The 21,747-nt window shown below is 57.2% G+C and overlaps 1 protein-coding gene across 1 annotated transcript; it reads right to left on the minus strand.

The window, feature by feature from the left end:
• Positions 1-517: 517 nt before the first annotated feature.
• On the minus strand, positions 518-21,038 carry PWWP2B (PWWP domain containing 2B). The gene is made up of 3 exons (XM_042790254.1): positions 20,851-21,038; positions 11,440-13,093; positions 518-1,051 (listed from the first exon to the last, which is right to left on the minus strand). Exons 1-2 carry the CDS (start codon positions 21,003-21,005, stop codon positions 11,458-11,460), a joined length of 1,791 nt encoding a protein of 596 aa, XP_042646188.1. The 5' UTR covers positions 21,006-21,038; the 3' UTR covers positions 518-1,051; positions 11,440-11,457.
• Between the last annotated feature and the right edge of the window lie 709 nt (positions 21,039-21,747).

The raw sequence follows: 21,747 nt of genomic DNA on the forward strand, positions 1-21,747 counted from the left end.
AACTCTGAACTGTTTTCTCCAGCATCAGAAGCAACAGATTAACCACAAATTAATGTTTCTAGACTGAGGGAACCCAAGGGAAAGCTAGACTAATGCAAAACAAAAAAAAAAATAATCGATATAGTTTCAAAAGCTTGTTCATAGGACGTCACTTTAATTTGTAAGCCATTTGTACTCTAAATTTAGAACAAAAGCTGTAAGCTGTTTGTTTTCTTTTTTTTTAAAGACTGCTAATCGTTTCCGGTCATGTGTACAGATGAAGATCCTTTCTATCCAACAACACGTGTTCAAGGGGCCTTAAATTACACTCGGCGACTAGGTGTGAAGGCAAAAGCTCATCCAGAGCAGCAGCTCATGCCCCAGCGGGAGCCACCAGGCCACGGCTGCGCCGCCCGCTCCGCAGGGCAGCACCCCCCTGGTACACAGACCCCCTCCCGTACCTGGAAACACCGACTCGCTCAGCTCTGCAGTAAACGCCACGAACAAGCTTCAGCACGCGCAATGACAGCCACACAGCTTTGTGTTGCACATTTTCCAAGTTTTAATAGACACAAAAGTGAGTCCGTTGTACTTAAGACACTACAATGATTTCATTCTATTGCATGTCCTGCTCCAATTACATTTCTCAGAGTACAGTATTGAGTAAAAGTCTGGTAGCTTTAAAATTAACAAGTGTGTGAAATCTGTAAGTAAAATAAGCAGCAGCAATAAATTTTTGGATTTTATCAAGAATAGCTAACTTTTAAGTAATAAATACATTCCGAGTTGTGGTTTTTGCTGTTCTCCTAGTTCACTGCCGTGTGACTTGCCGAATTCTCGTTCTAGGGTAAGATATCCTTAAGACTTTCCTGCCAGCCTCACTCCAGAAGAGCCACCTAACGCCGAGTCCCGGTGCCCGTCACCTGTCCCAGATGAAAAGCAGTGCGACCTGCCGAAGAAACCCCTCCTGCCACGCACACGGCAACCTCCAGACTCTCCCGGGGAGCATGTCAGGATGTTTACAGACTTCGTGACCCTCTAGAAGAACAGCTGTGCTCTTATCTTCTGTTACCTTGAAGAAAGTGAAAGAGGGAGAGGTTACTGCAGGCGGCATGGCACAGAACAGGACCGGCATTATCGGCGAGGCGTACCCTCTGGGTTTCCTCTAAATATAGCCAGGAATTCTCCTGCTCCCGGCTGGCCCGGCAGGCAGAACCAGCAGCAGCTACAGCTTTGGAAGAAGCTCGTCAAGTTAACAAACCCAAGGTAAGAGTGGGAATTTTCTCCAAGGTAGACATGATACGAACTTCAGGGACGATAATAAATCTTCAGACTCTGGCTTAAAGACTTTTAAGTCCCTGCTCAGGGTGGGTTACTGCAGGTTAATCTGCCGCGAGTCCCTACAGAGGGAACCACGTGAAGAACATCTGCCTCCACTTCCCAAGCACAATCTATAAAATAGGATTATTTTCCCCCTGAGAGCCCGCCGTACGGGAGCTTTTCCGAGTGCCCGCCGCCACTCAGCCGCGCGTTAACGGCGAGCTGGAGCAGCCAGGCCCTGGAGGACACCCCGCCGCCCCCCGGACCCCCCCCCCGCCCCCCGGGCCCCCCTCCCACGCCGCCCCGCGACGGCGGCTGCACCCCCCACGGGCACCCGCCCTCCTCGCCAGACCCACCGGGACTAAGGGCGGGTGACCCGCTCGGAGAGCCGCACCGACCGCAGAGGGACGGGCCCCTCGAGGCGCAGCCCCGCCGAGGGTGGAAGCCCCCATCGGTGCCCCTGCCAGCAAGAGGCACTCGCGCGGGGCCTGCGCGGCGGGTTACGGGCTGGAAGCCTGGAGAGAGTTCGAAGGGAGGGCCCGTTTGTCTTCGAGATCAAGCGAAGAAATGAGAGCACACGCGGAACAACTCAGCGGGACAGAAGCGAATGAAAAAAAAAAAAAAACTGGCGTGGAGGTCTACACTTACACTTTCCACCTGGAAAGGCATCACCGCACCACGCTTCAAACGCAGCCCGGTTTGAGCCAGCGCAACAGCCTGGCCAGCGCTGAGACACGTCCACCCAGATCAACCAACGCGCCTGCAGCAGAGCAACAGGCTCCAATCAGTGCTCCTGACAAACAGGATTAATGCCACAAAGCAGAACATCAAAGACCTTTACAACCCCCTCACAGCTGAGGTTTGCGACTTACAAATACAGAGCACAAGAAACCAAGAACACCAACACCACACACAGGAAGATGATCACGTTTCCAACGCTGCTGAAAACACAGCAGCACCTTTTCTGCGGGCAGGGAACCAAAAGCGACACTGATTGGCCCAGACTCGGCATCCAGAACGATGCTCAGTATTGTCTGTGCAACTGAGACTTCAAAGAGCTGATTCAACACACCACGAGCACCTGCCCTAAAACCTGTATTCCAGGGAAAGACTGCAAGCAGGCTTCATAAACTCCTTCAGCATTTAGCAGAACCATCCCGCTCCCAAGAAACTGGGATGTCTCACAACTAGGCTCTACTACCTATAGTCGACCGAGTATAAATTTATTCTTAATCTTGCAGGAGAATCTATTAATCTGCCTTCTGATGAATGGTGAGATTTTAAGAGCACACAACAAACTCACGTGCAGGCTTCTTATCCTATACCCACCAAAGCCGTAGTGAGGTCCATGGACTTGGCAGAATATCCCTGCAAAAAGCTGACCCTTTAGAGATAGATTACAGACTGAGAATATTTGGTCTAAACAGGAAAACAAAATGCATTCCTTTGTGGCGGAGCTAACAGCAAGCCCTCAGGCCACTTTTATTGTTTGCAATTTTCACCCCGGGAGGAAGGAAGCATCACAACAGAAGCACGAAGCCAGCCAACCTCCGAGTGAAGGCTCCTGCCCGAGCACGGGCAGCCGCTGCCCCGCCGCAGGCCCAGGGACGCGGCCGAACCGCGGCTGCTCGCCGAGCTTACCTGGGGGCAAAGAGGGGGGGCCCCCTCCTCCGGGAGCGGGAAGGCGGTTCTAGGGCAAAACGGCAAAAGTGCTTTAAAACACCCGATGCTCCGCGTCCTGAAACGCGGGGACCTCAGCACCCTGCTCCGCTCCGCGTGCCCGCGGGCGCTGGTCCCCGGCCCGGAGCCACCCCGCTCCGCACCCCAGGCCGGGGGGGGGGGGGGGGGGGACAGCAGCCACCCCCGCGAGAGCTCAGCGCCTGCTTTAGGCAAAACCCCCTGAGCCGACCCCGGAGTTTGCAACGCGCGCTCAAGGGGAGCAACACAGCAGCGGTCGCTCACACGCTCTCAGCTCGCCGCTGGAAAACTCGAGAGACTTCTGTTCCAGCAAAGGAATTGTCAAGATGGAGAAGCAGCTTCAGTACCGCGTTCTGGAGGCTGCTGCAGCCTTGCTACACGTATGAGTAATGAATACATAACAGACCGACTGACTCAGGACAACGGCATGACCTAGCAGCCTGTGTGCTAAGCTGCATGTTGAAAGGAAAGCCAAGGAAGCTCTCCCGAAGCCAAGTGCTTATTCATCATACAAAAAAAATGAAGTTTTGGATCAAAGCAAGCCATTCACAAACTCAGATTTAACCGCTGCAGCAGAGCGCAGCAAACCGATTCGTCTTCCGAGGCTCCTGCATCCCGAGCGCATCGATGCGCCTCGACCCGTCGGGCGGGACGAGCGCCGGACACCCCAGCACCCCTCCCGCCTCCGTGGGGGCTGGCTGGGGGGCCGAGGGGGGTCCCCCTGCGCCCGGGCCCGCGCCGCCGCTCGCAGCCCCAGAGCCCGAGCCGGCGGGTGGGCCCCGTCTCCGTCGGGCGGTTTCTCTGGGAAGCCCCCGGCGCGCTGAAACCCGCTGCCGCCGCTCGCCCCGGCTACCCCGCGCGTCCCGGCAGGGTGGGAAGCAGTGGCAGCAAGAAGCCCGCTCATTTTCTCCGCCCAAGGAAGCTTATTTTGAGGAGCGTTTGCTAAGCATAGCGCAATTAACAGCAGGCTGTAATGGAGCATCACCAAGCCACTCTTCCCCCAGCCTCGGGGGAGCCCCGGAGGAGCGGGGCTGGGGCGCAGGGAGGGGTCCCGCAGCACCCGCCCGGCTGAGCAGCCCGAGGTGCCAGCGGAAGGGCAGAGAGGCTGCTGCTGGCAGCGGCCCGGGAAAGCCCTTCCTCCCCAGGGCTTCCTCGGGGGGACAGGGCTGGGGGCGTAGGGGTGACCGGATTGTAGCCAGCACCCCCGGCCCGACCTGCCGGAGCGGGTTTTGGAACTGTCTCCACCTCCCAAGGCATCAGGATCCAGCTGACCTGAACAGGCTGGCAGCTGCATTCTCCAATATTAACCTCTACCATCCGGGCACCTGCCCGAAAAATCCTCAATCAGTTCTCTGCTCTTCGAAAGGGCCACTTTCTGCGTGAAGAAAAGGCTCAAGCTATTGGCTTGGCTTGAATCAAAATGGAGCGGGTCGTCTTTCGTAAGGGAAGTTAAACCAGCAATTTTGCTACAATTCATTTCTTCAACTGCAGAGAGCACACAGGAAATAGGCTTTATAAAGAAAACAAGTCAGTCTGACCCTACAACAGCAAGGATGTAACGCAGATCAAACAGGAACTGGTACGACAGCTAAAAGCATTCACTCTTATAGAAATTAATCAACTCAATGGAAAAAAGCCTCATTAAAAGGATGCCCTGCTCCTCCCTTCCAGAGAGACACACACTTTCCGACTGACTGGAGAGCCGGTGAGCTGGGGTGCAGGGACTGCTGGTGTGAAGAGCACAAGCACGGCCCAGGTCGAGGTATTAAGCCCCGTCTCTGTCGTCGCTGCCGGACACGAGAAGGCTGTTTCAGATGTAGGTGATCTCGGGGGGGGGCACGAGAGCTCATCAAACAGCTAATGCAAAGCCCACGTATTCCGTAAGGGTACACAGATTGCAAAAACAGATGCATCAAGCAGATATAAAATAAATTAAACAGGCACCAGCTCATCCCCGTCTAGTTCGCAGGATACAGGCAAGCAGCTTCCTTAAGTCTTTCGTTAAGCAGAAGTTCAGTTTGTCACTCAGCCCACACACTCCCCATTCACCTTGATCCCGGTGGCAGTGACGGGTACTCACGGAAAAAACAACACACGTATCAAGGTTGAAAAACAACAGTTTGCAAGCTTTCCAACGAGTCTTCACATCAATTTTTGGGTTCAAAAAATCCTCCCTTTCACACCTAAGCATTAAAATGGGAACTCTTGGTGTCACCCCGTCATGTCAGCAGGCCTCCCGAGCCAAGCAGCCGCATTAACTGCACAGCTACTGCACGAGGATCCTGTTTGCTCCTCTCCATCAGCGTAACGCGCACCCTCCTCTACACAGAGCTATCCCAACCTTCCAAAAACGCCCCGTTCCTGCTTGGCCCAAGGTAGCCCCTCTGTACGTGCAACTTGGAGGCGCTTAGTGCTTTGCAAATGCCAGAAGTTGGATGAACTTGTGAGCCTTGCCAAGGGGCACGGGGGGTCCCCCCAGAAGGGCTTTCCCCTTCGGCCGAGCAGCACCGCAAACCGCAGGGCAGCCACCGGCCCTCTGCCCAACCCGCCGTGGACAGGGCCAGACCCTTTCCACCACCCGAGTTTACAAACGAAGCGCCTAAATAAGTGCAATTCAGGAAAGGCTACGGAAATTTCGCTTCCACGCGGTTCGTCGCCGTTTTCCAAGCAGCAAGTTCCCGGGCTCCCGGTGCAGCCCGCCTGCCCCGCGCTGGGTGGGAGCTGGGGCTGCTCTGCCTGGCCCCCAGCCCCGGCACGCTCCCCTGGAAGCACCCCCCGGCCCCGAGCCCCCAGCCCCGTGCCCGGCTGGGGTGACACCGCGGCGGGGCGCCCACCCAGGCTCGGCCAGCACAGCCGGGAGACGCCGGGAGCTCCAGGTGGGGCTGGGGACCCCCCGCTCCCGGGCGCAGCTGGCTGGGCTTCCGAGGGAGTTGTTGAGCCCTTCGGTCGCCTCGGCAGCTGAAGTTACAGCTCACGTAAGCAGATCGCATTCTCGGGCATCCGCGCAGCTCGTGTGCAGTTAGAAATAGCACAATGTATGGCCGGCTGGCATTTCCAAAAAGCACACCCGGGAGCAGCGAGCGGGGGGGAAGAGGGGCAACCGACGGCAGCACCAGGGGGAAGCAGCACAGATCCCGGTCTCCAACAGCCGGCGCGGCGGCCACAAGCCAAAGGTGCCAGTGCTTTCGGGAAGAGGGCAATCAGCAGGGTGCCACCAGACGTGCAGCCCCAGACATCCAGCGCTGGGGCACACAAATATGCAGTGCAGTCTATTTTAGACTTGTTTTTCTACTTTGCATTAATATGCAGAGACGCTGACTCCAAGCTGTTTGGAGGAAGGCTGAGAAACAGTAATTAAGTTGGATGCTTGGTTTTAGTTGACTGAACCACCTAGAAACCACGCCAAGAAAAATCTCAGGCATTCATCTTCTGGGCTGAAATATTTCCCGTAACCAGGCAGGTGTTTTTAAAAGTTTAGCTATCGCAGCAATCACCACAGCTTATATAAAGTTATATAACCCTTTTGTGCCACTGGTAGAGCAGAAGAGAAGAGGTAAAAGGAAAAAGAAGAGTGATTTATGTTGCTTCATAAACTGCTGGCAAGCAGTACTGGCTACATGCACATACAAAGCCCTGAACATCTTTGAAGGTGAAGTCATAACCCAGTGTTCCAAATTTTACGTTAGAGCTTACTATATATAGCAAGTATGCAATAAGCTTTGATTTTGCTGCACATAGTAGCAGTGTGCTTTTGTGATGAATGGCTAAATGTACTGATACTAAGGGTCTATTAAGCTAATAGCAGTAAAATGAAAACCTTCAAAAGCCAGTGTTTTCAAGTTTAATGGTTCCACCACAGCCACAGCTCGGGGGGTAGAGGGGATAACGAGAGGGAGGAAGAATAAAGGATTTTCCTGACTGAAAAAGCAAATGAACATACTGTAAAGTTGTTTCACGCAGAGACGTATATGAAACCTACAGGCAGTTTTTATAAAAAGCGGCACTGCAGGACAGGGCTGTGGGCAGGGCTGGGAGCTCTGTCCCAGGAGCAGGAGGAGAGCGGGCACTGCAGGATGTGCGCGGGGCCCTGTACCGGCGCGGGCAGGGCTACGCTACCCCCTGCACATCCCCGATCCCGCCGCGCATCCCCTGGCGCAGGGACGGGGTGGCCCTGGGGACCACGGCTCCCCTCCCCTCCTGCGCCCCAGCCCCACGGCCCCCATGCCCGGGGGGGGTCCCCGCCAGCCCAGGAGCGTGCCCTCCCGCCGCACCGCCCGCCCTTCCACCACAGCTCTGCGGCGGCCGCGCCCCGGGCACCCCGGCAAACCTGCTGCTCTAAAACCAGGGACGAGCCGGGGCGCTGCCCTCCGAAAGGCAACGGACCAGCAGTCGCTCGGCTGAAGGAATCTGCAGTTTATGCAGCTGCAAGCCTGAAGGCGATGCTATCGCGGACGCGAGCAGAAAGCGAAACGCAAAAGCACAGGAGATTTTCTTATTCCCGAGAAAAAAAAAGCCGGGGCTGGAGGGCCAAAGCCTGCAGGTGCGGCTCTCGGAGCAGCCGCTGCCGAGCCACGCGCTCGGCATGCTGCAGGAGATTTCCCGACCGCCCCGAACAGCTCTGGAAGCAGCAGAGCTGCCCCGGCCGGGCGTTCTGTTAGAGGAAGGCAGCCGGCCTTCGCCCCGGGCACGGGGCAACCGCCGTCCCCCTGCTTTGGGCTGGGGGCAGCCAGGGCTCAGGCTGCACCCCGGCTCCCCCCCCGCGGGACGGGGCTGCGGCCACGGCGCGGGGGCCCGGCCGGGCAGGCTGCGCGGGGACGGGACGCTGCCCCTTACCCCGGCACTACCCGAGCCTGGGCTCCGCTCGCAGCCGCCTTCTGCCACCAACACAGGCCTAAAAGTCACAAAAGCCTGACGAGCGGAGGTGGGCCGGTGTCTGGGGCTTTGAAAGCAGGTAAGAAAAACTCACCGAGCACCCGGGCGGGGCACAGGCATCTCTGCGCGTGAGGAAGCGCCACGAGAAGGTGCTGAGCAGGCTCTTCTCCCCCGGCACCGCTCTAAACCACGAGCGTCTTGCAAATGTGACTTCTACGGGTTGCTGGGCTGCCTGTTGTTTTTCAGGAAACCTTGTTTAACTAATCAGTTAATGACAGGGTTTTAATAAAGGATTTTCTTTGGGAAAAAAAAAAATATAAGGATGAAATAATAAAAACAAAGTGATCACACCAGCTTTTCCAACCCGAACCAAATTTAAAAAAAAAAAAAAATCCAATTGCTTCCAGTTTTATATGCATTCACAAGTTACCTGAACTGTTTGGACATTTTTCCCAGTAATTACCCTCCATGCTTTGCAGAAGAGCATCACGTGCCAGAAGACAGAAAGTTTCACAACAGAAAGTGTCAACAGCCCCAAACTTCTGCCGTGCCCGGGGTTAGCACAAGCGGCGCCAGCGAATTGCTGCCGCCCAAGGCACCCCCGGACCCTCCTTCGAGCCCTCGTGCAGCTGCGGTGAAGTCGCAGCGCGACAGATTTTACGGTGGCGATGTGCGATGTTACCAGCCCGGCGCCTGCTCTTGGAAACCACCAGAAATAAGGCTGCACTGTCCTGAAAAGGCCTCAGAGCTTTTAGATATTTAACCGGAGCTCAAGCGCCAGTGTGGTCCTAGGCCTCGGGAATCGCTAGCGTTAGTGAAACCTTAAGTTATACCCTTCAGGAAAGAACAGTCGATGAGCAACTGATGGAAACATTTCAGTTCTACCTCAGGGAAATTCAAGGGAAGCAATAAAATTCAATCCTCCTGAACGGAGAGAATTAAGTACAGGGCGAGTCTCCGAAATAATGAGTTGTTTTGTAAGTGATGTACCAGAACACTACACATGCTGGTCTAATCAGGGATCTAAGTAAATGTAACACATGGGAAGTTGTTTTGTTCTGCTTTTCTGGTTTTGAGCAACTGCAGTTGTTTACCCAAGCTCCTGCCACCTCCAGACAGGCAGACGGTGCTGGCAGCTCACCTCTGACCCGCGCAGGGCAGAGAACCACCTGCGGAACGCCAGCGCGAGGAGAACGATGAAATGATGCCGTGTGTTTGATAATGTATCTATATACCCACACAAACACGCAGGGGTCTGGCCGAAGAGGACGGAGGGAAGGAAGGGTCTGGTCTACCCCAGGCGCTCGCTCTCACCACGTCCTTCCTTCCCCCCGCTTTACAGACCTGCTCCACCCCTTCTGCTCCGCACCTGCAGCTCGGGTCCCCCCTGCGCCTGCAGTAACCCACGTCTCCCCCAGAACAAGTGCTGCTTTTCCCTCTCGGGGGCCTTGCCCCGCAGCCTGCCACCCCGCACCTCTTGGCCAGCCGCTACCAGGGGCGCCCCAGCCGCGCTGCTCTGCCTGGGGAGACCGGGCAGCCTCTTCCTTCGGCTAGCCTGACCGGGCAAACACCCTCCCGCTTCGACTTCCAGGTCTGGGCTTGGAGCTCCTCTCGGCCACAGGCTTTCCTACCCCTCCTGGCCTGCCCAGCACGACTGATCCGAAGCATCAGGCGCCTCTTCACCCTGCCCCTTCCCCTGCCCGGCACCAGAGCTCCCAGCCGCAGAGACAGCGGCCGGCACTGGCGACAGCATCTCTTCTGCCACAGCTGTCCCAAATGGGACGTACAGGCACCGCGAAGACAGTTCAGGACGGGGATGAAGCTTTGCAGCTCCTTTAAATAGAGACTGTTCGTACAGGAGCGATGGATTTTCACCGTGATGCTTTCGCTGGTGAGGATGGCGTATTCTGGGCGTCAAGTTTATTTATACCCCAGATCTAGCTAATAGGAATTTGGGTCCAACCCAAACAGTCTTGATATAACAAAGCCTTTAGCCAGAGTTAAGCAGCATTTGAAGGGGCAAGATCGAGGATGACATTTAAATGCTGCTGCTGCAGTTGTACATTTTTACTTGCTCGAGTGTCCAGTCATACACGCTCTGATTATTTACTCCAGCCAGGCTTGCTGAGATGGAATAATACCTCAAGCAAAGGAACTCCACCACACTCAAGCAAGTGGTGAAGTCCCATCATGACAGAGAATACAAACAACAAAACAAACAAACAAACAGATCTTTTCCCCCAGGACTACATGAGGAGTGACCATTGCAGTCCCACTGCATAGACAAGAGAAAAACAGTCTACAGCAGGAGTATCGGCTTGCGCACACACAGTCCTTTCTAGCATGAAAAAGAGCAGAAAAATTTAGGGAACAGCATAATGAACCACACTGTATAAAGCAAGACCTCTGACAAGAAGACTCTTCATAATGATTAGTTATGTTTTTTGGTCAAAAAGCTAATGCCTCTCTTGTTTAACACTATCACAGTTGAGGTGCTGTCTAGATAGTGACGACTGGAAGGTTGTGGAACGGTTCTAGTTCTTACTCAAGGTGCTGGATTTTTCCCATGGACTTCACTGAGGGCAGTGTAGTAGGCAGCATCAACTGACATAACTGATGATATTTCTATTCCCAGTCACACCACATCCTGTATTTTTATGTACCGAATTTTCATCCTGGGCAAAGTTTAGACTGATGAGAAGGGGACTCCCATCCCCCTCCATGCTTGCAACCAGGAAAAGCAAAATGCGGCAGCATTACAAAGAATCAGCTCCCACGTTTATGTTCCCACCTCACGTCCCACCCCTCTGTCCTCAAAGAGGCTTCAGGTGAAGCGCAAAAGAATTTAATTTGATGATCCAGGCCATTCCCCAGCAACGCACTGACATTTCAGACACAGGCCAAACCTCAAGCGCTACGAGAAATATTGAGCTATTGTTCCCCGGTTAAAGCCAGTTTTGGTACAACCAGATTGAAGAGTCATAAAGAAAACACCTTCATAAGAAATCCGTATCAGAGGGGTCAGAGAAACTGCAGGGAGCAAAGGGCCTCCAAGGGCCCTTAACTGTTACGGGCAACTGCTGGGCATCAGTACCTAGATATGATATGTGCAATCTCAGTTTCAAGAAGAGTTTTAGTTCTTTGAACCAAAAGATGTTTCAAAGAAACTTGAAGTCTAGGAGCTATTTAGCCCTCCAGCCACCCCGGATCAGTTTTGACGCAAACGGAGTATCCTCAGTCCTCGCCACATCCTAGCTATAAGCGGCACTAATACACGACTACGATTTCATTAGCTCTTTGCACAAGCGATGCTTGCTTCCTCATGATGTCAGCTGCTTTCTACTCCCCTCTGGGAGTAGGGGCTCCAATTCCCATGGTCCCCCCAAAGGTTTGGAACTGAAGGTTCCTTATCACCTCTGAAAAGACCACCACCAGCTAACAGCGATGCATTTCAGTTTAACATTTGCCAACCTCAGTTTTTATGGAGAAACAAGAGCAAACACAGAGCGGAATGTAGCTTAAAAAACAAGGAGGTTTTTCATGGGAAGCATTAGCCCCGCGAGCACTCACCTGATACTGGAGGCAAAATTATGTCTCAAACTGTGTTAAGAGATCTCTTATTTCTGGAGTCAGATGCTCTACTGCCTTTGCAGCTTCTGTGATAGCTTTCCGATACATCCCTTTCTTCTTGCGATTAAATCTCAGTTTGAAAAATTCAGAGAAAGGAGAGAGTTTTGAAACAGATAAGAATGAAGTCGTTGGAGAACCAAACCATGACACTTTAGCTTCTCGCCACGAAGGTTCCCCGTTTTCCTTCTGGCTGAGGTTTATGTCAAGAACACGTGCTGGCCACCATGGAAAACCATGAATTTTACCCCAAACAATATCCCCCACTGAAACAGTTCTTCCATCTTCTGTGACGCATTTAGACACGCTTTGGGTATGCAGTCTAACTGTTAGTGGCGGCACAATTTTACGTTCATCTTTTGAAGATGAAGAGACGGATGCATCATCACCAGGCAAAAAGTCACACATTTCTGGTGATGTTACTTCTGAACTAGAAGACTTGGATTCGTCTAGACTGTCATTACTACACACCGATAAACTAGAAGAATCTGCTTTTCTTTTACGATAATTCATAAGGAAAGCCAAGTTATCGTGTCCATCTTTACCCTGGGGAAATCTTTTAAAGTCATCATCTTCACCTGAACTCCCTGAAGACATCTCGGCTAAATTTCTGTCTGTGGATTCATCATTGTAAAACGCGCCAGGATTGGACTCCCTGCTGTTCTGAAGGACATTTATTTCATCAATAAGTTCCGCCTTATAAATTGAAACACTCTGACCATCATTTATGCGATGGGGCTTCAGCCGTATCTTTGGGGGTGGGACGTCCGCGCTGGAATGCACCGGCCGCGTCAGCTTCAGTTTTGGAATGGAGGCGAGCTGGCTGCCTGCTGACTTGTCCATTAAACATTTGGTTTCTCGACACCGTTCAGAGTCTCTGGTCTCCTCTTGGTCCTCCCCTCCATTCTGCAATACTCGCTCCGGACAAAACGGTTTGACTGAGCCGTGAACCCGGGAAGGGATTTTTACAACTTCGCCTTTCCCTTGCGGAGTACTGTAGGATATTTTTATCACCGGTGTTCGATGCACGAGTTCCCCAGAGAACTTGTCATCCTCTCTCTTCTCTCTTTTGTTCCTTTTCTCCACGTAGTCGGAGTCACTGTGCTTCTTCTGCTCCTTGTCCTGAATGCTCAGCTTCCTCCTGGTCTTAGCGTTCTGCCTAGCTGTGTTCGCGTCCTCGGGGTTCAGCGTGTTTTTGCACTTCTCACACAGCACCTGCCTTGGCCGTAGCCTGATGGTGCTCATGATAAGCCTTCCCGGGTCTCTATTCCGCGACAAGCGCCGCCTCGTCCTCTTTATAGTCCGTGGCGGCGGCTGGGGAACCCACTGGTTGTACGTGTGCCGTAGCCAGAGCGGACGGGGAAAGGGAGCCCCCTCGAAGTAGGGGGGGTAGGGAGGAAGGCTGCCAGGCGGCGGGGGAGGCAGGAGCGGGGGTACCGGCTCATCGCCGCTCCCTTTGGGAGGCCTGGCGGCAGCGGGCTGCGGCTCCGTCCTGCCCTGCGCAGCATCTCTGCCGTCAGCAACTCCGTTGGCGCAAGCGTCGGCAGGGGGGTCCTCGGGCTTGGGGAAGGAGGACGGGAGGCAAAACAATCCGGACCTAAAACGGGGCGAGAGGGCAGGGAGAGAAAGAGACAAAGAGTGAGGATGTTTGGAAGGTGCTTCTCTGGGGAGACCGTGCAAAACAAACACGCCGGTTCCTTTTAAAAACAAACAAAAAAAAAACATGAAACCAACCAACCAAAAAACCCACCACCTTCCCCACAACCTCAACATACTAAGAACACAACGTCTTCCCTCAACTTTTACGACAAGGCAGCCAATTCTGCCGCTGAAAAAAATAACAGCATTCCAGAATTTAGGAAAGGTGTCCTACTCCTCTGCCAGAAAAAGGCACGGAGATCAAAATCTCTATTCCATGAACTCTTTGCACAAAGTTTTGCTCTAATAAGTTTTGAATTTTATCAGGCAAAGCAGTTTAGTTTATCAGCAAGCTGGTAAAGCCACGAGGAGTGCTGTGATACAGATTATGCAGGCCTTCTGGGAGCTATTAAACTTCCCTTCACGCTGTACTTGCACAGCTGATTTTTCAGCTTCTCCTTAAAAATCGGAGTATCTCGACTTGGATGGGCAGCCCCCACTTTCCAGCCACGGGTCCACCAGTGCACAGCTCTGCTCCTCTGCCCCTGGTCTCTCCATATAGGACATTATTTGTTAAAACAGGAACTATACTACTACTACCTCTGAATAGCAAGGTTTACAATGATGATAACTGCTGTTCAATGCCAAGTCTCATTACAGGCTACCAAAGCCTGGATACAATATCTTGCACAGATAGTGGCAAAAGCAAATCCTCTGACACACTGAAGCTCACAACTGCGACTCATGTTTCTGGGTTTCTGCACCAGAATTTATGCCCTTGGCCTGACATTAGAAATATTATGCTAACACAGCACTTGGACAAATATTTGCCCTGAAACACTGACTCAGACTGGGCAATGCTCGCTGTCCTGCCTTTCCAGAGATACTTCTGCAGAAAGTGCACCACCAGTGAAGCGTTTCAGCTTTTTCAGTAATAACAAAATGCTGCACAGGTGAGCCACGAAGGAGCCACAAAGAGAGGAGAACATTTACAGACCCAACGCTGGTTTGAGCTGAGGATGCTGCCCTTCCCCATTCCCCTCCTCGCTAGCCACCGCTCGCCTTCCACCCACCACCGAGCCGGGAGCTTCTTGGTGGCGTTAGAGAGAGGAGGCTGCCGGCAGCTGTCAGACAGCAGCGCACCGCACAGAAGCTGAAAGCACCCACGCTCAGTCACACCCCCCTTCCCAAGGGAGGCACGGAGCCCCTGCCGCAGGGTGGCCGATGGAGAGGAGCCTCCCCCCGCCCCGGCTCGCACCGCTCCGCTGCGGGAAGGACCCTGGAAACGTCCCGTCCCCTCGCCAGGAGGCTCCTGCCCAGGAGCACGGGCAGAAAGCAGCGAAGGGCAGGAACCCCCCCGAGAGCAGAGACCCGAGAGCGCAGGGCTCTGGGAGCAGGGGGAACGTGGATCCCATTGAACGCGGCCCTAACCCGCTGCCGCCGTGCTCCTTGTCTCAGACAACCACAGACCGCCTCTCTCTCTCACCTGGTTTCCATGAAGACTCCCACCAAGTTTAAAAATAAAGCTTGCGTCAACTAAGCAAGCAGGAATTACTCTGATTCTGGTACCAAGACACTGCTCTTCCCTAAAACAAAGAGTTACCTGGGCTCCGAAAAGCCCTTTCCCACTATTCAGAGTGCAAGAACTGTTTAGATGACAGTTTAGTTTAACTGGGAAGCTCCTAGTTCAAATGCTAGCAAGTCAAGAGGATTAAGCTCTTGAAACCACATCATTTGGAACAAAATGTTTTTGTTCTAAGAGTTTTTTTTTTTAAACAGTGACAACCGAGAATGTAGGTGTCTTTCAAATGACAACCAAGAAAGCAAGTACAGTTTGTACAGCCAAACAAAGATGTCAGCGTCCTCCATAAAACAACTGAAAGTGGCAGCATCTCCAAAGCTCTGGCTATAAATTTGAGTTATTTTATGCGCCGGGATTGTATAATCTGGTCACACCAGAAAACCATACAGGTCTGCCCCTCACCTGGACACAAGCCCAGCTCCCTCCGCTCCTGCGGGCAAGCCCGGACCCCGTGGGCTCGCCGCCGCCCGGCTCCGAGCAGGCAGGTCCACCCAACCCGCGTCCTCCCCGAGCAGCCGGCGCGGCTTCGCGCCTGGCAGAGGCAGAGCACTGCGAGGTTAACTTCACACCACCACTCACGCCTCCAAAGTTACTGTATTAGCGCATGGTGCCCACCTTGCCGCAGGGCTGGGCTCCCGCAGAGCACAAAGGAGCGTGGCTGTGCTCGGGTACCGGTGCCTGCAGCTCACGACAGGCGCCTCCGGGAAGCGCAGTGGCACTTAAGCCGTGTAAACCAGACGCCGTTTAGGCTGGGGTCCTGCCATTTTAGACATTTTAGACAAAAACACAAGGGAAAAAAAGCCGATCAAGGAGGGCCCCCCCGCAGCAGGGACTCCTCACCCAGAATCAATCGTCACCCCGTGCCAGGGCACCAGTTCAGCAGCTCTTCAGCCAAAAGATGTGGCGGCGGCAGCAGCGGTCTGAGAGAAAATACACCCCCCTGCCTTCTCTGAGGGATTACACGAACTGCCATGTTGAACAACAAAGCAGCTTAGGGTTCATTTTCGATGGCAGCGGCTCTGTCGGGGGGGGGGGGGCCACGGTCAGGCAGGGACAAATCCTGCTGCGGCAGGACTGCTGCTGTGCTGGCGCTGGGGGCCCACCGCTGCCTCCCGCACCCCCCCCAGCACCCAGCTGTGCAGCCGCAGCACGGGGTGCTGGCAATTCCCAGGTGAGCAGCCAGTCCCGGGCTCGGGACCCCCCCGGCACAGGGCGGGCACGGCAACAGCTCGCAGGCTCCCCCCTCTCCCTGCCAGCGCTCACGAGCATCCCTGCCCCGGGGACCCTCAGCAGGGGTGATGGACGCACTTGCTCCCCAGGGGCCTCTAGCTCTTCTCCTTCATCCTGGAAGCATCTCCAAAGGCTAAGGAAGCGGTTTTGCTGCGGAATCGTCTCTTTCCCAGGCTGCCCACCACGCCAGCTCTGGGCAGGTAAGGGGGGTCCTGCCATGCTGCCCGCCTCCCCAAGAAACTATAGGCAGCCCGGCCCTACAGCTACCTCGGGCATGGGGGGAAGGAGGAGAGCACAGACAGCTCTCGGCACCGCGTCGCCGGGCACCAGCACTGCCCGTTGGGCACGAGCGAACAACCGCCATCGCCCAAAGCTGCTTTCGGTTTCTCTAACCCTCCACGCTACCAGTGGGGATACGCTGACAGACAGAGCTCCCCCCGGCTCCTGCAGCCGTGGGAAGACCAACTAAAAGCGATTCAATGCTACCCCTGGAGCCCGCTAGCCGGCTGCTGTGCCCGCAGCCCCCCGTGCTCCCCCTCGGCCGGCACGAAGCCGCCCTCCGCGCAGGCACAGCTCCTGGTAAGAGGATTTAGCTCCGGTGTCTTTCCACCCACTGCGGAACAAGAGACGCTTCATCTGACACACTTCGCTTTCCAGGAGCAGCTCACTTTTTGCCACAAGCACAAATATCAGTTTCACCAGCTCTCCCTACATCCCCCACACTTTTTTGCACAACTGTGGATGTCACTGATGTATTTCTTCAACCTGCTTACTGTCACTACTGATTCTGCATATCAAAACTCATTCAACTGAGAACGAAGGTGCCTGAGTTTGTGGGTGAGGGGTGTGAGTGCACGTGCAGGTACTACAAGCACCAGGAGACATCGCAGAATGTGATTTCACCCTGTTCACAATCCCCGCTTCTGGAGCAGATGTAGCCAAAAGGGCTGAGTTACCCTCACCCAACCTCTGCTTGAAACAGGAAACATTATCCTCCAATTTATACTCATGCATAATTTAAAAACAACTAAATATAAGTCCAGTTGCAAGAAAATTGCCAAGTTTTGTTATCAAAAAACACCTTAACTGCAGTCAAAATGCATTTAAATCTCATGAGCATGGATGCTATGTAGCTTACTGTCTGTAAGAGTGAATTTATTAGAACAAAATAATTGCCAGTCACACGATAACGAGTACTGGTGCTTGCTGCATGCACAATCTAGGCTGAGGTCAAAAAAGGATGCCTGTAGGAAGCCAATAGCCATTTTTTCTTCAAATAATTCCACAGCTATTGGAAGTCAGGCATGCATTTTTAACTACATCCCACTGTTCCCAAAGGCACAGGGGAGAAGGCAGGCTGGAGGCAGGCACGCACACCAGCACGCAGCAGAGAAGGCAGGGCTGCAGGGGAAGGCTGCAGGCGGGGGGGGAGCTGCAGGCGGGGGGGAGCTGCAGGCAGGGCTGCAGGCGGGGGGGGGGAGCTGCAGGCGGGGGGGGGGGAGCTGCAGGCGGGGGGGGGAGCTGCAGGCGGGGGGGGGGAGCTGCAGGCAGGGCTGCAGGCGGGGGGGGGAGCTGCAGGCAGGGCTGCAGGCGGGGGGGGGAGCTGCAGGCAGGGCTGCAGGCGGGGGGGGGGGAGCTGCAGGCAGGGCTGCAGGCGGGGGGGGGGAGCTGCAGGCAGGGCTGCAGGCGGGGGGGGGGGAGCTGCAGGCAGGGCTGCAGGCGGGGGGGGGGGGAGCTGCAGGCAGGGCTGCAGGCGGGGGGGGGAGCTGCAGGCAGGGCTGCAGGCGGGGGGGGGGGAGCTGCAGGCAGGGCTGCAGGCGGGGGGGGGAGCTGCAGGCAGGGCTGCAGGCGGGGGGGGGGAGCTGCAGGCAGGGCTGCAGGCGGGGGGGGGGAGCTGCAGGCAGGGCTGCAGGCGGGGGGGGAGCTGCAGGCAGGGCTGCAGGCGGGGGGGGAGCTGCAGGCAGGGCTGCAGGCGGGGGGGGGAGCTGCAGGCAGGGCTGCAGGCGGGGGGGGGAGCTGCAGGCGGGGGGGGGGGAGCTGCAGGCGGGGGGGGGGGAGCTGCAGGCAGGGCTGCAGGCGGGGGGGGCGGCAGGGAGGGGAGAGCTGCAGGGAGGGCTGCAGGCAGGGGGGCGCGGCAGGCAGGGGGGGGCAGGCAGGCCGGGGAAGGGGGGGCAGCAGGCAGGTCGGGGGGGGGGGGGGGGCAGGCAGGTCGGGGGGGGATCAGGCAGGGGGGGGGGGGGGGGCGCGGCAGGCAGGCTCCTGTCCCCAGCCACTCCCGCTCCCCACGCAAACAGCCTGCGGGCCAAGCCCCAGCAAACCTGGGCAGGCGGTTTTGGGTTCAAACCTGCGCCTGCTTCTTTGTGGCCAAAATAACGGGTGTCCGGCGGCGGGACCTGGACAGAGAGGGATCAGGGGATCTCCTGGCTGCCCGGGCTCTCGGGGTCGCAGGCCAGCCTCCTGCTCAGCTCCCCACACCGCTCGCTACACTCGAGGAGAAATAAAACAGATTCATCCTCTGTGTAACGCTAAAACCAGTTTAAAACACAAAAGAAAGCCAAAGAGCCACCACACTGGCTTTCCCTCTCTTTTGGGGTTCTCCCCTGTTTTCGTACTGGTAGAACAACCTGCTCTGGTCGCCCCCCGTCCTGCCTGCGCAGCCCCCTGCCCGGGGGGGTGGCACTGCCCGGGGGGCACTGGCAGAGCCCCCGGCGGCCCCTGCGCGGGGCAGAGGCCAGCGGGAGACACCGCAGCATCGGCAGGGCAGCGGGGAGCGCGCGGGGCAATGCCTCTGCCACGTCTCCGGTTTGGAGCCTTCAGAGTTGAGCCCCAAGCTGGCAAATTCCTACTGCCTTTGGGACACCTCTCGAGCTTCATCAACTCCCATGTTCTGCTGATAGCGTGATGAGCGAGATCTCTTCCTCCCTCCACATCCCAAATTCACGGTTGCTGCAGCGGAGAAGGAGCTTCCAGCCTATTCCTCACACCCACCTGAAGTCACTGAGGTCCCCCCGGGCGCCAGGCACTCGCCTCACACACGACCTGTTGACCAGGCGCAGCCAGAGGCCGTGGCTCTCCAGCCCCGTGCTGGCCACCCCACGTCACGGGCTCCCCATGCCCATCGGGGCCACCACGGACGGGACGCGGCCCCAGCCCTTGCTCTGTATTCAGCTTTGGTAAAACACCTGAAGCGGGGAGACCTCCCACCCCCCGGGGAGAGGGTCTCCTCCCAGTGCTGCAAGAGACCCGTGGAAGCGGGGAAGATCTCTACCGGAGGCTCCTGGAGAGAGGTGGGATGTGCTCCTGCCCCAGCGCGGCCCTAAAGTGATGATCAGAGTGCAGTGCCAAGCTGGACTGCTTTTCCTCCCATTTCTCTCCCCGAGGCAGCACTACTGTACCAACAGGCTGTGAAACTGGCCCTCGCAAAGATTTTCACTTCTTTTAAGGTGAGGAGAGGGAGCAGCAATCCCATCCCTGTGTAACCTCGGGAGGGGCAGGTGGGCCCACCCAAAGGCTCACCTTTGGCCACAATGTCTGATCGTTAAGAGATGATAATTACTGGGGTGGGTGGGAGGAGGTGGGGGCAGCTATCCCACTCATGAGGTAAAACACATCAACAAAGCCCCTTCTTTCTGCCCTCTCCATTCCACTTCAAGTCAGAAAGGAGGACGCTGCTCGGCACCCCCACTGCCGCGGCTCTCCTGGGCGGTGGGACGGCAGCGGAACCGGCACCAGCCCTCAGAGATGAGCCCCCGTCGGCTGTCTGCTCCCCTCCCACCCCAGCAGAGACCCGCGCTGCCAGCGACAGGCCTGGGGAGAGGCTTAAAGCCCGGGGAAACACCCGCCTGGGCAACTCCTGGATCCATAAGGAGCAAGAAGGGAAAAAAAAAAAAAAAAAAAAAAAGTCATGGAGAAAGGTTAGTGGAGAAAAAAAAAAAACGAGGCAAAAAAAAGTGCAAGTTGTCAGGAAGGAAGATGACTGGAATGTGAAAAGATAGAACCAGCTGGCTTTTTGAACTGATGGAGGAGATGCCTACTGCTCACGGGTTTGGCTGGAACTAGACACCAAGCAGGGCTTACAGACCCCCTAATAGAGCTAGATGCCTGAATACTTTTGAGAATCTGGCTCCAATTTTCTGGGAGAGCCACGTGAAACTAAACAAACCATGAAAATTAAGTTCAGAAGCCATGCTCCACGCATCTTTTAAGAATTACGGAGGTGAAGCTGGCTGTTCCTCCTACCCAGCACTAACCTGACAATTCATTTACTAAGCCGCCAGACACCAAGCCCCTCGCCTCAGCTCTCCCACGGCGCAGGGCAAAGCCGCCCAGCGCCCGCGTGGGACAGCAGGGCCGGCCCCCAACCAGAGCCTGCCACGGGCGCGTCTGAGGATGCTCCAGAAGTTCCCATTGCTTTGAAATATCCCCGTCCTTCCGCCAGGCCGAGCCCTCCCTGCACCTCTCTGGGAGAAGCGCCCCTCACCGCCTCGCCCACGCAGCCGTGGGGACCCCGGGGGCCTGCTGCTGTCACGGCAGGAGGGGGGGAACCGGAGGGGATACGCTCCCAGATCCCGCCGGGGTCACCGGTGGTGGCCGACCCACACGGCAGCGCTGCGGGGCCTGGGGGGGGGGGGGGCACCGAGGGGGATGACCACAGCGGCCGGGCTGCTGCCGCCGGGCACGGCCCGCGGCCTCCCGCATCGCTCCGCTCCGCTCCGCACCGGCCGCGGGCCCCGGCGCCGCCGGGCCTGGCTGCGGCCCCCGGGACGCTTTGTTCCCGCCGGGCCGGGCGAACAAAGGGCGAGCACCGGGGGCTGCGACCCCGGGACAGCCCCCGCTCCGCGCTCCCCCCCCCCCACCCCGGTCCCGGTCCCCCCCCCCGACCCCCGCCGCCCCGCCCGCCGTACTTCTTGGTGCAGTCGAGCAGCACGCCGGTGAAGCGGCGCTCCCCGCAGCTCAGCGTCACCACCAGCGTGTCGTTCACCATCTGCTCCACCAGCACCGGCAGCCACGCGCCCACCCGCGGCGCCGCCGCCTCCCCCGCCGCCGCCGCCTCGGCCATGCCGCCGCCGCCGCCGCCGCCGCCGCCGCCGCCCCGCCGTGCCCCTCCCCCGCCGCCGCCGCCGGCCGCTGGGGCCGGCCCGGGCCGCGCCGCGCGATGACCTCACGGTGCCGCCGCTGACGTCGGGGCGTGACGTCACGGCGCCGCCCCCGCGTCTGCGGGCGGACCGGCGCGCCACCCCCCACCCCCGCGCTCAGCGACGCGCCGTGGGGGCGGGGCCTGCGCGCACGCGTGCCGCCGGGAGGGGCGGGGCGAGCGCGGCGGCGCGGACCGGCCCCGCCCGCCCCCTGGCGGCCGAGCCGCGCTCCCACCGGCGGGCGCGCGGACGGACACACGGACACCCCACGCCCAGCGGGGCCGGGGCGCCGCCTCGGGCGCTTTTTCCGCCGCGTTGTTCCCCCCGCCCCGCCCCGGCGGGGGGCTGGGAACGAGAGATCTCTTCCCCTCCCCCCCACCCCCCCGCGGAGTGACCGCCGCGGTGACGTAACGATGGGCTGTGGCGTCACGCGGGGCAGCGCGGGCCGCGAAGCTGAGGCGGGGTGATGCTCGGCGCGTGGAGCCGAGCCGCTCGTCGCGGGCCGGGCCGGGCCGGGGCCGTGCCCAGCGAGCGCAACGGCGGGGGGGCAGCACCCCCGGGCCGGCAGCACCCCCCTCCAGCAGCACCCCCCTCCAGCAGCACCCCCCTCCGGCAGCACCCCCCTCCAGCAGCACCCCCCTCCGGCAGCACCCCCCTCCAGCAGCA

This window comes from Tyto alba, unplaced genomic scaffold (assembly GCF_018691265.1).
Source record: "Tyto alba isolate M040663 unplaced genomic scaffold, T.alba_DEE_v4.0 Super-Scaffold_1, whole genome shotgun sequence".
Lineage (NCBI taxonomy): Eukaryota > Metazoa > Chordata > Aves > Strigiformes > Tytonidae > Tyto > Tyto alba.